General features: G+C 40.1%; 1 protein-coding gene across 3 annotated transcripts in view; it reads left to right on the forward strand.

The window, feature by feature from the left end:
• LOC116944135 (RNA-binding Raly-like protein) overlaps positions 1-14,556 on the forward strand; it is a 137,371-nt gene that overhangs the window by 93,979 nt on the left and 28,836 nt on the right. For all 3 annotated transcript variants that reach the window (XM_032957594.2, XM_032957593.2, XM_032957592.2), the window contains one exon: positions 13,101-13,176. In XM_032957594.2, coding sequence (XP_032813485.1) covers positions 13,101-13,176 — 76 coding nt within the window. The remainder of the gene's footprint in view (positions 1-13,100; positions 13,177-14,556) is intronic.

Here is a 14,556-nt window from a genome sequence, read left to right on the forward strand (position 1 = left end):
TACAGAGTAATGATCTGAAGTGAGGATGTGGGGATAAACACTATTTCACAATTCTTGACGAGACTTTGCAATGTAATCTCAGAGTTGTGCTCGTGTAGTTTGTGTTTTGTAACCATGTCTTAGAGTGTTATGCATGCATATGGATGGGCGACAAAGCAGTTGGACTGGAACAATGAAATTATCCATAATTAGTATTGGTTACAGTACGAAGCTCACGATACATGCATTGCATTGCGTGGGTAAGAATCAAGTGGGTTTTTTTTTCACAAAGTGCATGTGACGATTTCACGTCACTCCTGCAGCCACTAGAGGCATCCCAGTAAAAAAAAAAAATTGAATCCTGATCCCGAATCATGATAATCAAATCACCAAATGGGTTATTTTAATCCATTTAATGTGTATTATTAAATATGTAATAAGACAAGATATGTAAGTCTTGGCTCTCCTGTTGCCTGCGTAACACGTTGGCTATATCCTTGGCCAAATCCTAGCCAGCTGGATTAAAAATTCAACAAATACAAACAGAACCCCTCATAATTAGCTCACTTCATTATGGTCCCACTCACATAAGGGCCTGAGTGTCTAAGCCTGGCATTGGCATCCTCTGAGTCAATTCGGCCTCACGCATGTCGCTGGTACAGCGCGTTAGCATCGTCGTTGGGGAAACGAAGTCTTCTCTACACAGTGTTAGCCTCACCACCCTCGTATGCCACCACACCGGCATCAATGTGCTCGCTGAAAGCAATATTCTCAGGAGTAAAATGCGACGACAATGATGATTCTTTGCCTTTCTTTCGTTATTTTTGCACGTTTATGAAGTGCTCCTGTTATTGTGCAACATCTGTTGTGTGTGCGTGTATGCATAATGCATGTGTGTTCTCAGCATGTGCAATGTGTCAGGTATATATGCCAGTACATATGGGATGTGTATATACATATACGTATATATATGCAACAGTTAAGAGCTTCTATACTTGAATGCCTTAGCCATCTGTAGCATAGTGACCTTGCAAACGAAATGTGTTTACGTATTCCAAAGGCTTTAACACCATATACATATTTTAAAATAAATCATGGTGAATCCAAAAAGTTTTTGTGTATTTCCTTTCGCTGTGGGAAAATACACAGTGGGATAACATTGTTTATTGGCAATTCAGTGGCTCAAATCTTCAGATTACAGCAGGATATAAATGCAGGTTATTATTATTCATAAGAAAAATGATGAGAATGCATTGGCGAATTTCACCTTCTCTCCTGCTACACTGGAATCCTAGAGGGTTATGGCTGGCTGTTGCAGCGCTGTTCTCTTAGGGCCCTGAGTAGGCCTTGTGTCCTACTTTAAGTGACCACTTTAAAGTACGTGGGGTTAGCTCTCCATGGGGCAAGAGGTGAGGATTTACTCCTTTCCTTCTCTTCGACGTCATGGAGTTTCTTGTGGCTTAGTGTGGGGGGGGGGGGCACCTCCCCCCCCCCCTGACCCCTCTCCCCCCATTGAGTTGTGATGGGTGGGTGGGTTGTTGTTTTTAAACATTTCCAGGGAGTCGACAAGTATGGCCACTTCGGGGCCATCCATTGAGTAGGTACGCAAAAATCTGTCAAAACTTGACCCCTCCCCTCTCCCCGTACGCACGCGGACTTTTTACAACCCCCCCCCCCGAATCCTATAGAACGGCCGATATTTAATCCACACAGAAACAATATTAACTTGTTTAAGCAAACAGATAGTCCACCGCCGGACTATCTAACTCATTTGAAGGCCAATGTAGACAAATTATTATCGAGGCTTCACCCCCCCCCCCCCACCCCCGCTTCCTGTGTGTACATGCATTGTCAGTAGACCCCCCATACGCAAGCGAATGCCTTTGGGTTAACCCCCCCCTCCTTCCTCAATGCGTACGTACTGAATGGATTGGTGTTTTTTGTTTGTGTCACGATTGGCAAATTGATGGGCTTACTCTGAATTTTTGGCAAGAGGAGGGATTTTTTTTGTTAATGTTATCTTTCAAATATTTTCCTGCACCACGTCCTGATGCATAACATCGCAAAGCTGAAATCACTCACTTTCACATGGATCTGGTCACCGGCCTTGGTTGCACATGTTTGTGCAGTGATTTATTCAGCTTTGATGCATACAGGTGTACTAGTTTGACAACGACACGTGCTTCTAATCAATGTTTATATTATACGTTGTTGCTACAACCTTAAAATAACATTTGAATTCAGGATAGTATTAATACTACGGTGTTTACATTGCAGGGTTTTCTAACTCTTAAACATTTTACTCTTGATTTAATACGGCAAAAGACATTGTTGTGTTAAGATTAAATTTAACAACAATGTTTAATGAAATCTAAGTTAAGGCACAAAGTACTCATGTGTGACTCATACTGAACAGCAATAATTAACTATCAACTTGCTGAAAAATGTATTGTATGTGTTTTACTTTTTATACATGCGAGTAATTTTGCTCCTATCAGAAATCAAAGGGTATATTTGATTGCATAATCTGAAGATAGGCACATGGCCAGGGTAGATAATATAAATGTGGTTTTCTTCAATGCGAGGCATTTTCAAAAAAAATACAATTCCTCTGTAATCTTGAACACACTCCCGCATTGCATTATATGGCCTATTAGAGATGCAAATATGGATGTGCCGTGTCAGTCGCAGGGGTTGTTTGACCATACTGCATCACATTGGCCAGTGTGAGTTGAGGAAGGAGGCCCCAATACATGTTTAGAAACCACTTGACACTGACGTTAGCCATGGCCGGGAATTGAACCCTTGGTAGGCAGCTTCAAAAGAAACATTTTTTCTAACCCCTGCGACACTGCTCCATCCCAGGATAGCTTCCCTGAGTCTCATTCCTCTAATTTCAGGAGGGCCCTATATTTGGATGTTGGGCCAACTCAATGAATGCACATGTCTTCAATAATTGTCTTCATGCGAGACATGGAGGGCACCTACATACCTGGACAGGTACAAGGGGAAAACGCTTAAAGCACTACAAAGATTGGATTCAATCCACCGCTGTACCGGCATTTTATGGCCACCGCACAGCTCAGCCGAATTTCACAAATGTTTACCATCCACCAACCCTCACCTCCAATGTGCTGGATTGTAGGCATGCAAAGACAAAGCTCCCCTATATAGCCTTTAACAGACTGTTGGGGCAAATGCTGTCCGCAAGCACCTTCGAAGACTGGCATGACACGCGAGAGGGTTGGGAGCCAACACCACACCCGACCGCCTGTATCTTCCGAGTTCTGACGTTAACACAATGCACCAAGTACTCATTTGGGCTGAGTCGACCTAGGGGAGGCCCAGCACTGGTTCAAATTTTCGTCACTGTTATTGGTCGTGAGCAGGAATTTAATTCGGGTCGCCAGGTTTCGCAGTGTGGTGCGTTAACCACTGTGCCACCACCACTCTCTTAAGCAAGAACTCATATTATGCCCAGTTTATTGTAAGAAAATCCAAGTGTGTCTCATCGTATAACGCAATGGAAAGTGGTAAATGCTCTCACTGCTTATATGTGTGTATTCGCCCACAGTGTCCATCCTTGGCTTGCAGAGATTAGAGGCCCAGCTTTTGCCAGCAGAGGGCATCAATGCGTTTTAGTGACAGATGAATGACTCGAAAATTCTACGTGAACAAAATCACTATTAAATTGATACTTTCCTCGTGTGTTTAAAACTTATGCTGCCAATGTGAACTGAATCAATGATAATATTTCATGTAAATGCATCACTTTTTACCCATTCTTATTTTTTTTATTTCCCCAAAACAGAGATGAAACCTGATAGTAATGTATCTGGAATGGTAATCTGCAGCGACAAATAAAGGTTTTCCAGAAATACTCGGTTGTTATTATTTGCTGATATTAAAATATTGATTTTCCTTTTGGCAGCCGTTTCATTATTTATTTAAAGATCTATTTTTACTCGCTCACATTTTCTCTGAATGACATTTTATTACGCGTGAGATTTTTTTCTTTAGCGCTTGCATCGCTTTTCACACCATTGCATTAATATCGCTGTCATAGGTGGTTCACACTGGGATTATGGCAAATTGTGGAGCAAAATAAATGAACGGTCATCATCGATTCATGCCAGTAAATAGCCCTTTCATTTACCTTGATAACCTCAACTAAGTGACTTTTTTGTTGGTGATGCTGCATTTAGAGTGGCACACAAGCACAATAACATCGTGGCCTTAAACGATTAATTTTCGGCCAATGGTCCTTCATAACATGTAAAAATAGAGGCCATGTATTTGCTATTTATGTGCTATGAAGATGGGACATTGCCAGAAAATTCGCATTATTTACTTTATTATATTATGTATACTCTTTTTCTTACTATGTTGTACTCATATTATTCCTTTCTTATTGTATACTATTATATACTTAAATACCATTTATAGACGTTTCTGTTTTTGGCAGTATCATTTGAAAATGTGTTTTTTTTTCAAGAATGTCTGACCAATTTATCCTTCCTGTCCATCATTATCATCATCATCAGCCATGATCAATTCACTGCTGAATGAAGGCCTCCCCAAACCATCGCTATCTCTCACAATGCTGCGATGTAACAATCTACCGAGCACCAGAACACAAGCTGATTACATCGCTCTGATTTCTTATTCACAATATACTATTGGCATAGGAGGAAGCTAATGCGATTATATAATGTAAAACAATACGTACATATGTCAGAAATTTCTATAAGTGACCTTATAGGCCATGTAGAGAATCGTCTTGGACGATGTTGCTGCACTGTTGGTATAACTCAAGCGACCTGTCACTTTTAGTGGCTGCAGTTGTTGAATCAGGGAGGACAGCTTTTAATCTAAGTTCCTCCGATAAAGAGAAAAGTGTCACAAATATTGGTTGTTGGTTAAAAATCCGTTTGACTGTGATGCCAACTGTTCCATCATTGAATGCATTTTTCATGACATTCAGTCGCATGCCCAGGCGATAAGCAGCCAGCAGTAAGTGATGTCGTGACATCAATGGAATCATCCTGTCAAGCGGAGACATGCTTCAGCAGTGGTGCATTGGAACCCAATCACTGAGATAATTTACAAGTATACGGAAAGAGGCAACATTCTCTATCTCAAACACTGTATTCACCCTTCTCCCACCGCTACCTCGACAGCTGTCTGTCACTCAGCTACTCCCCCCGCTTCATCTTTTTTTTATCTCATTCTCTCACTAATGCAAAAAAACACAAACATAGCTATATGCTGATCTTCACATATTTTGCCATAACAAAAATATTTTGTCACATGAATTGCACGACGCTGAAATAGTTGGCTTATGTACAATGCACGAAGGGGTTTTTTTAATGATACTAATTATTTGGTGATAATGCGTTGAGAAAAAAACTAATTCATCAATTCCACTGCCTTAAAAGGGAAAAGTATTCAGGGAGTTTCCCCTACTTCATAACACATGGTGGCCATTCTTAACGTTGCCTGAAACGTCACCTGTTATACATTTTTTTTTTCATTTTAAGGCCACACTCTTATTGAGAAATTTTTAGAGTTGTTTTTATTATTATAGTAAATATCGAAAACACACACAATCATATCGCACATCTTTAAATATTAATTCTATGAAATCTTACGCTCACACATCATGTACTGATTCATGAGATGTTGTGAAATGATGCAGCTTATGGCTTTCTAATTTTTTTAACATGCTGTAACCACATTTCCGTATTAAATTTAGCTGAGCTATTTTCTTTCTTCATGGGTTAATCCCCCCAAAACCGTAGTCACTTGGTACATCCAAACGGCGTCATGTTGCCGCCACCATCTGGAAGCGTGCAGAATTTTGTCTGCAGATACAAGGAAGATACTGACTGCGTTTAAGTGTCCTCCACTGAGGCGTCTCACTAGCAAGCAGTGTGTAGCACTCACAACAGCAGGAACAATGTACAAGGGAAATCGCTACAACTACCGATGTAAGTATGATCCATTTCCATCGAAATGCAATTAAGTGTAGAATGTTTAACTAGCTTTTATGCCAATTGCATAGTGATGCTGTACATAGTATAGTTTCAGCAACATAATATACTGTCTGTCTTGCCGGCGATATTGCTTGTCTGTGTATGAAAAATATTGAACTTGGTGCGTACTTGCAAAAATTTATTTACTGTTGTGCATTAATATCCAAAGTTATGCTCCTTTTTAAAATAGAAAAGTTCTGACACAGTATTCATCGTTACAAAAAAGAATGAGATATTTTATTTGTGAGAAATTCCCATATCCATAAGTACTTGTGCAATACGTGGTGTTTTGTCTTCGACTATATGTTTATCTATATGTGTATCGATGACTTGGCAAAAATAACTGCATTAAGAAAAACATAATAGACTTTTCTTCTCTCTGGGACAAGTAATTTAACTGAATAATCTATTGCAATTGCCTGGCCTCCATTGACGCGTGCTTGCTATTTTATCAATTTAATGACATCGTGACAGCTAGAGGTTCCAAGCGAAGAATTTAACCTCACAGGACGATGCCTCCATCATTCATTGACCTTGCATTTACACCGTCGGGATAAAATAACGTTCGTTATATTGTAACGCCTCCTCTTTTCTCCCAGGGAAGTTTTGTATGGCAATCATCGTGCGCTATTTGGAACATTCGGCAGTCTCCGTTGTGCGCATGGTGAAACGCTTGCGCCAGTAATAACCGTGCACACAGGAAAAGTGGGAAATGCAGGAACAGCATGCAAACGGTGAAAGTTTTGTGCGGCAAATCTCCACGCCCTATGTGAGACGTCCCCCCCCCGCCCGCCCCAATTTTTCACGTCCGCACGGTTAAACGGTCACGTCAGTGGCAACGGCATACGCGGGGAAAATGGGAAAGGCAGAAACGATTTGACAGTTGGAGTGACAGTCGTGTGAGGCTGCAGCCTGCTGAGATGTCACGGGTGGCAGGGCTGCCATGTGTGTAATTTGGGGATGGCATGAGGCTAGGTCCAAGCATGACACGTTGCAGCCTCCATCAGCTGCGCGTCCCCAATGCACCAAGGCAGGCCCTTTTCATTGTGGGAACGGGAAGTGATTACATTCACTCAGTGTGGAAGTGTTCCATCTTTCATAAGCAGAGCTTCACAATTCAGCATTTGAATCGTGGCTTACGATAGAAATGTAGTGTTTTATTTTGGTGTTTTGGAAATTAACACGTCTATGGGTAAAGCTCGAAACCACGTATATGAAAATATATTTTGATTTGTTTTTAGCTTTCACACTTTTCTCAGCTTAGATATGAAACTTGTCACCGATATCTCGAGAGAGCATTTTGTTTCACATCGGTTACACAGTGTTCATGCAAATGGAAAAATACAGTATATACAGGATATGTTATAATTGTACCTGTTATTTTGTTTTTGTGGCAATGTGAACCGAACAGAAAGCATACAAGATCAGAGCCAGTGCTTCTTACCTTCAGAGCACTCATGAAATGGAATTCTTATTTATTTAGTAATCATAGGGCATTTTTATTTATTTGACAGATCTGGGCCATGGCATCAGCATACAGTGCCTACTATTTTACTTTTTACAGTCAATGGGAGGTTTTTAAATTGATATTAAATTATTTGATGCAAATTGTTTGGTGCAAATCATATCTAAAAGTCACCCAACAACATTGTATTGTGTGTTCGGGTACAAATGTCACGTCTATACTTCTGTTATGAATGCATAAATTGCGTTCAATTATTTTTTCACGAAACACTCAATCTAGAATGTGTCATAATCTAGTGTAATAATTTACGTCATGCAACTAATTATTTTCATGCATGCCCTTGATTAGATCAATGATTTTTTTTATCTAAACAATGTAAAGAGCAAATTTTATTTCAACAATAAGAGTGACACATTATCATATGGCAAATGCTTCAGTTGGCAAGTATTTGTTTTCATTCCATACATGTTTTTGCATTTCACATTCACTCATTAAAGTAGATATTTGTAATCAAGTTTCTTATTTCTTATTTTGGATCTGTCATAACCATTTTACCGAGTCCTGTAAGTCGACAGTAAAATTCAGATTGTTAATTATTTGTTAAATATATAAGATGGCAAAATTTTGTAATTAGGCATTACTTGAGACTAATGAGGCTTGATGTGTTAAGATATCATCTGGTATTTTCACTCAAATTCTGTGGCATCCATTTACAATTGCTGTGACACATAATCTTGGAAAATGTAATGATATTCATCTTCGGGTATATATATAAAGATTTTTATGCCGATGCTGATAGATTGTCCTCCAAGCAAACAGAGCCATTTCTGAACGTCACTGTATACCATTAAGCCCTGTATATTATGAGGCCATGCTCTGTTTTCACCAATTTAGGCCACTGCTGCGAATGCACTATTTGTTTCTAATGTATGTGTGCATGTGCGCATTATAGCTTGGATATAGGATATTTACAAAAAGTGGGCGTTAGCATAATTGGTGCCAGCAGAGGGTTCGTCTTCCATAATTTTGTCCATCAGTGCACATGCACACGTTGTTCTCCTATCCGCTGTATGTAGGGCTTACAACAGCGCATGATGAGTGTGTCGGACAAAACTGATTTTCTTATACAAAAAACCCGTCATTAAATATGAAAGATAAATGCCCATTCTTATTGTCAAAGTGTCAAATTATAATATTGTATGATTGCAGAATCTTTGTACAATAGCGTACAGTCGTAACCCCTTGTGAAGTCATTAACAGTAAAATAAACCATTTTATATTCTTAAAAAACATAATCTCCAAAATATTTTAAAATATTTACCAGTTAGCAAACTGACCGTTAAGAAGAGGACACATTGTTAATTCTAGCAATGTGTCCGGTGGACGAGGCTGGTGATGGAATGGCTGAGAGGATGCCCACCACATAAATGGAGCGATTAAATTGCCTCGTGATGGAGGAGCAAGGTTGATTGTGGCATCACAGCACAAAAGGGGGAGGGGTGGAGCGGGGGGTGGCGATGAAATGCAGAGGCCTTCATCCAGCAGTAGATTGATCATGGCTGTTGAGTATGATGTTGAGTACCATTATTAGAATTCAATCGGTGTTTGGAATGTGGGAGTAAAACAATCTCATAGTCCAGGTATAAAGATTGTGAACGACCTGCATTTACTCTAGCCGTGTTTTATGTGGTGCCCTATCACAGATAAAGGTCGTTCGTGAGCTCATAGTAATTACAGAGTGTCCGCACGAAAACCCTCCGTGGATTGATGGCATACATTGTTGATGCATGCATAATAAACACGGACGTGATGATGACTAACGGAGACTGCACTGCAACTTTGTCTCTGTGGACTAAAAATCCCATTCTCTCCAATGGCATCTTTGTCAATATTACAATGTCACTCAGAGAAGGCATTCTTTCGTTTTTTTCATTTTATCCAACCCATACTAGTTTGTTATCCACACTTGAGGCTATGTTGTGTGTTTTGCATTGACAGCCATAATGCCATTGAGTGCTAATGTTCAATTTTCACTGGATTTCTGGAATTAAATGGCTTGCCAAAGTGCAACCATTCAGAGTGTTGCGGTAATACCGTTGCTCAGTGGCATGGGTTTGCAAAAGCCCCACAAGATGAATAAGATGCACACCCTTTAAAATCCTCCTGGTCTCATGCACCCCACATTCTGCAGTCATCTAGGCAGCTGAATCACTGACACAAATGAGTTCTACTGAGACCGGCTTACTGCCATAAATAGAGTAAGCTCATTTATGACTGAATGGGGGATGGTGGAACTCAAATACATATATACAAATTAATTCATAATAGATGTAGGAATTTAGGCAATGCTGACCAGATCGAATGCAAGGAAATTAGCATTTTGCTGATAGGCCAAGTACATTTCATGGCTGATTTACACCACACCTTTATCTTTAATGGTGAATTTTTCATTAAATATTAACTAACGTGAAATGTTGATATGGTAATTGTAATGCATAATGTATGCATCCATAACTTTTGCTATTCTGTGTCAATTAGGGTGGTTTTTTTTACAATTTTTTATAATTGTAAAAAAAACAATGGCTCGCTATTTTTCCGTTATTTTTCAGCATTTTTCCGAGTGTGACACTAACACGCGCACATGTAACGATCGAGAGATACTCGGTCTCCATGTACTCATCGTCCATCCCCCACAATCACATTGCTGACCCTATTTAAGGGAAGCATGTCACCAAAGCAGCTAAAGCGTGACAACGCTCTTTTAGGAGTGAAATAAAATCCCATAACTATTTTTTTACTCGGGAATATATGCGTGAAGGATTTTTAACCCAGGTATCTTTTGGCAAGACTTCTGGAGGAGTTATATCCGTTCGTCAGTACCTTTTTTTCCTTTAACAAGGGTCCACTTACACCGAAAGTTACTTTATGACAAAAGGTGTTGTGTGGATGTCACAGGCAACCAGTTGTTGCTATGTAACACCATCTGCTACACTCAAGACACATTGGAAGAATATTATCAAGTACTTACAAAAAAACGCCATTCAGGAATAATACGTGACTATAAACAAGTGGCCATAATCTTTATTTATGGCGGTTATGTAAATTTGTGTTTACCTCTCATCGCGTGCAACCAGCTGTGCTAAAGTAGCGAATGTTCTGTTTCGTCTAAAGCAAAAATGCCTGCGTTGAATATTAAAGTACAGGTCCCCGCTGATATACGGTAGATTGACATATATATGTAGATCACCCGATGGAATTTGATACGAGGAAAAAATACAAGTCCGTTAAATTTGAGTCCTTGGTTTGTAAGTCTTGAAGTGTATAAATCAAGAGGTAAAGGTGTGGCTCTGCCATAGCTTTACACTGCTGCTGGCAACAGGACCTATAATCAGACGGAGCTCTAGAGAGTTCCTCCAGAGGATGTTTGGCCTACTCTTCCATGCTGGCCAGACGTCTCGGAAGAGGTGTGAGTATTCACACTTTACCCCACTCTACACGATCTGTCGATCGACTAACTGATGCTTGTTGCTAACACTATAATTATACTTATTTTCTAACTATTGTATATAAAACAATGATCTACATATTATGCTGAACGCAAAATGCTTTCAAGGCATTCCTTGAACAAACGTTTTGGACAAATTGACCTTTGACACCAGCACTTATTGTGTATTATTGTGATATGAAAAACTTTCGCCAATACATTGATATAAACATGATTCATTCTTACTGGCCGCACATTGGTAATCTTTAAAGTGTAAATGGTGAGCTTTTGCTTGCTAATTTTTGTTATCAAACTAAGAAAACTGGATCATAATTGCACTCCTTGGTAAAATTACTCGTTCAGTACCAGCAAATTTTTTAATCAACTTGCAGTTAATTTTAATAGCATTTTAATAACTTTCTCAAAAGTCGATGGCCTCAAGGTAAAAAAAAAACAACTCAATTCCTGTAGGAGTTTAAAAAAAACGTTTTCTATCAATAATTCATGCATTTAATGCAATTTGTTTCGCTGTTCGTTAAGATGGTTACATAAGAACATTATTTTTGTTACTCCCGTCAGACATTCAATATCACGTTCATTTCAAAGGCAGAAGGTTTGTTGTGACTACAATTTTTCCGGGAGTTGATTTCATCCTCTCCAATAATTTAACACACATCCAATGGACGGTCGTATTATGATTCCACATGAATTGCCAATCAGAGTGTTGGGTGACTTTGTGGAATATTTATATATTTATTATGGTCATTTTCACTTTTGCTATTTCCAAATTTGCTTGCTGCTTTTGCTATGGCTGCAATGCAAATGATGAGGCCTCACGGTGATTTTAGTTGTTGCATATCATGAGGCGTCTAGCTTGTGTAACTTTTCTCTATCTATGTGATCATCAGAAGTGCATACATCTATATCCGACCTATTATGCACGAGCCAGTTTAACGATGTTGCATTTTTACCTTTGTTGGTAATTAACATTGTTTATCCGCAGTATTATGAATTACTCATGCTAAATTGTCACAACCATGGCTGTATTGGTCAATTCTATGCCAGTTTGAAACACAAAGTCAACGCGGATTATTCCATCACTGTTCATTCAGAGTCGAGTGAGCCTTCGAGCTAAACGTGAACATCATGCACGCGCAAGAAAATACGCGTGGAAAAAACTACAAAGTTCGCCTACTTGCGCTTGCAAACTGCTTCAAAGAGTTTGATGCTCGACAAAATACACCCAGGAAGATGACTGCTGCTGGGCTTGGCTGTTGTGGTGCACGCCGATGATATCATTTATGACCGGTCTACCACTCGCAGGGGGTTGGTGAGCTGGCTAGCAGTACGTAAAGTAAATCGCCTGTCGGTGTGGAACTTGAGTGTGGTTATTTTTTGTCTCCTGAGTGTGTGGGTTGTGATGGGGGAGGGGTGAGTTCTTTACCGACTCCAGTTTGCTTTTACAGGTTTCCCTCGCTTTGTCCAGGAGACGCATTTACAAAATGACGCACAAAAACGAAAGCGCACGGGACAGCTGCCTGCCAAGCAGTGCATGCACCACACGCTCACAATGTTGTCCCACGTCCGACCGCGTAGCCGCATATGAGCGAATTTGAACCACATCAAGCGATTTTTTTTTTTGGTAGAAATAAAGTATCTGCGTAGATACGTCTAATCGCCAAGCCGAACCCGCATAAAGCGAGAGAAACATGTTCTTACAAAACATATTTTCAAGTAATTGCCCAGACATTCCAAGCAGGACCCTAATTGAAAGGACTTGTATATCTTTTTTATATTATTAGAAAAATACCAACATTTTATCGGACAATTGCACACATCACTTTTAACACATACAGAATAAGCAAAACACGTTCATGTTTACAATAAAGAATCGTTAAGCAATATCTTTAAACAACACACTGTATCATCTTCAAATATATATTAGCAACTGCTAATAAATTATGATCATGTTTTTTAACTTGTAAGATTTTTTTTTTACAAGTGCTTTTTTTGCTGCCGAGAAGATTTTTCTTGTTGGTCTCTTTTTTTTCAACCCAACATTTTGACTCGCTGAACAGAAGCGCTGCGCCCTTCTGTGGGAGTGCTGTAACCGTGTCGCATATTTCCGTTTTGACAGATATTAACATGGCGGGCGAGCCCAAACCAAACCGGCCCAAGACCAGTGGAAAGAGGCCAGTTGCTGCTCTCTATGGGTAAGCTCTGCAGTCATGTGCTTGTAGGTTAAACACTGACAACCATTAAAGGGCAACTCAAGTTGGTGGTTGTAGTAGCCGACTAAAATAAAAAAAAGAATGCCCACATATATTTTACATCGGCACCATTGTACACTACCAAATGTGTTTTTTTTGTGGGCTGAAACTCAAGAAACATAAAGATAAAGATGCAGCCCTGCAGGTTTTTTTTTGCTCATACCACTGCTGGCAGAAGGGCCTCCACTGGAGGGAGGTCCAAGAGAAGGCCCTATTTTATTTCTTGACCTTACTCATCCATGCTGGCCAGACTGTCTTGGAAGTGGTGGGTGTGCCTACACTTTTCCCCACCACACGCGCACCTGCCTATCTTACTGTGGTGGACATAAGTGGAGAGTGGGGGGGGGTTGAAAAAAAACTTGCACCGATGTTTCAACTGCCTCGCCCGGAGAATGAGCCAGCGACCTCTGGATTGCGAGACCTGCGCGCCAAACATCATGCAAAATAACATGTCGTGCAATAATTGTACAGCGCAAACTTGCAGAATTTTTTGATACACAAATGTATAGGTCAGTAATTTAATATCATCCAAGAGTGATTTTTTTTATTCCTATCGAACTTGACAGTTTTGGTTCTTGCAGGAGACAGGACTGAATTTCGTACCAAATCATTGCAGCATTTAAACTATAAAGCTCTGGGGTCATGGTGCAATCTCACTGCGATCAATATTGCACTTGATATCCACTGCACTGTGTAGCTGCAGAGCATTGCGCTAAACAGTTGGATGCTATTTTATTTTACATTCCTATGTATTGATGTGTTCAAACAATGAGAGGTCAACCATTTACCAATGCCTGTCAGTCAATGGATAATACATTCATCCATTGTAAATTGGCAATGTCAGAACAAAACAACACTCCGACTGGCCGTGTCTCACATCAACGCATCACAGATCGTGTCTCCATTCGTGAATCAATGAGCATGATCATTGTTATTCTTAGAGGTTTTTTTTTTGTTGTCAAGACTTCAGCTGGTTTACATTTCTATGAACTCATGGGTGACCATCGGGCGGGATGTCACTGCCGTTAGAGTGCTTGACTCTCAATCGAAAGGGTGGCGAGGTGTTCACTCCCTCGCCTGGTATGGAAGAGGTCGTGGGTTCGAGCCGGAGTCGGACTCCTGGATATTTGGAGTTTGCATGCCCTCCCCGTGGTCGCGTGAATGTGTGTACGGGTCTTCCGGTGTTTTCCCTCCACATTTAGAAACATGCGTGAATAATATTTGGCTGCTATAAATTCCACATGATTGGCCGCTTCGCTGAGCTATCACTCGTGGCCAGGTTTACTTCTGAAAAATAGAGCTCAGTGGGCCTTACCTGGTCAA

This window comes from Petromyzon marinus, chromosome 20 (genome assembly GCF_048934315.1).
Source record: "Petromyzon marinus isolate PM22_M1 ecotype Great Lakes invasive population chromosome 20, UKy_Petmar_22M1.pri1.0, whole genome shotgun sequence".
Taxonomy (NCBI): Eukaryota; Metazoa; Chordata; class Hyperoartia; order Petromyzontiformes; family Petromyzontidae; genus Petromyzon; species Petromyzon marinus.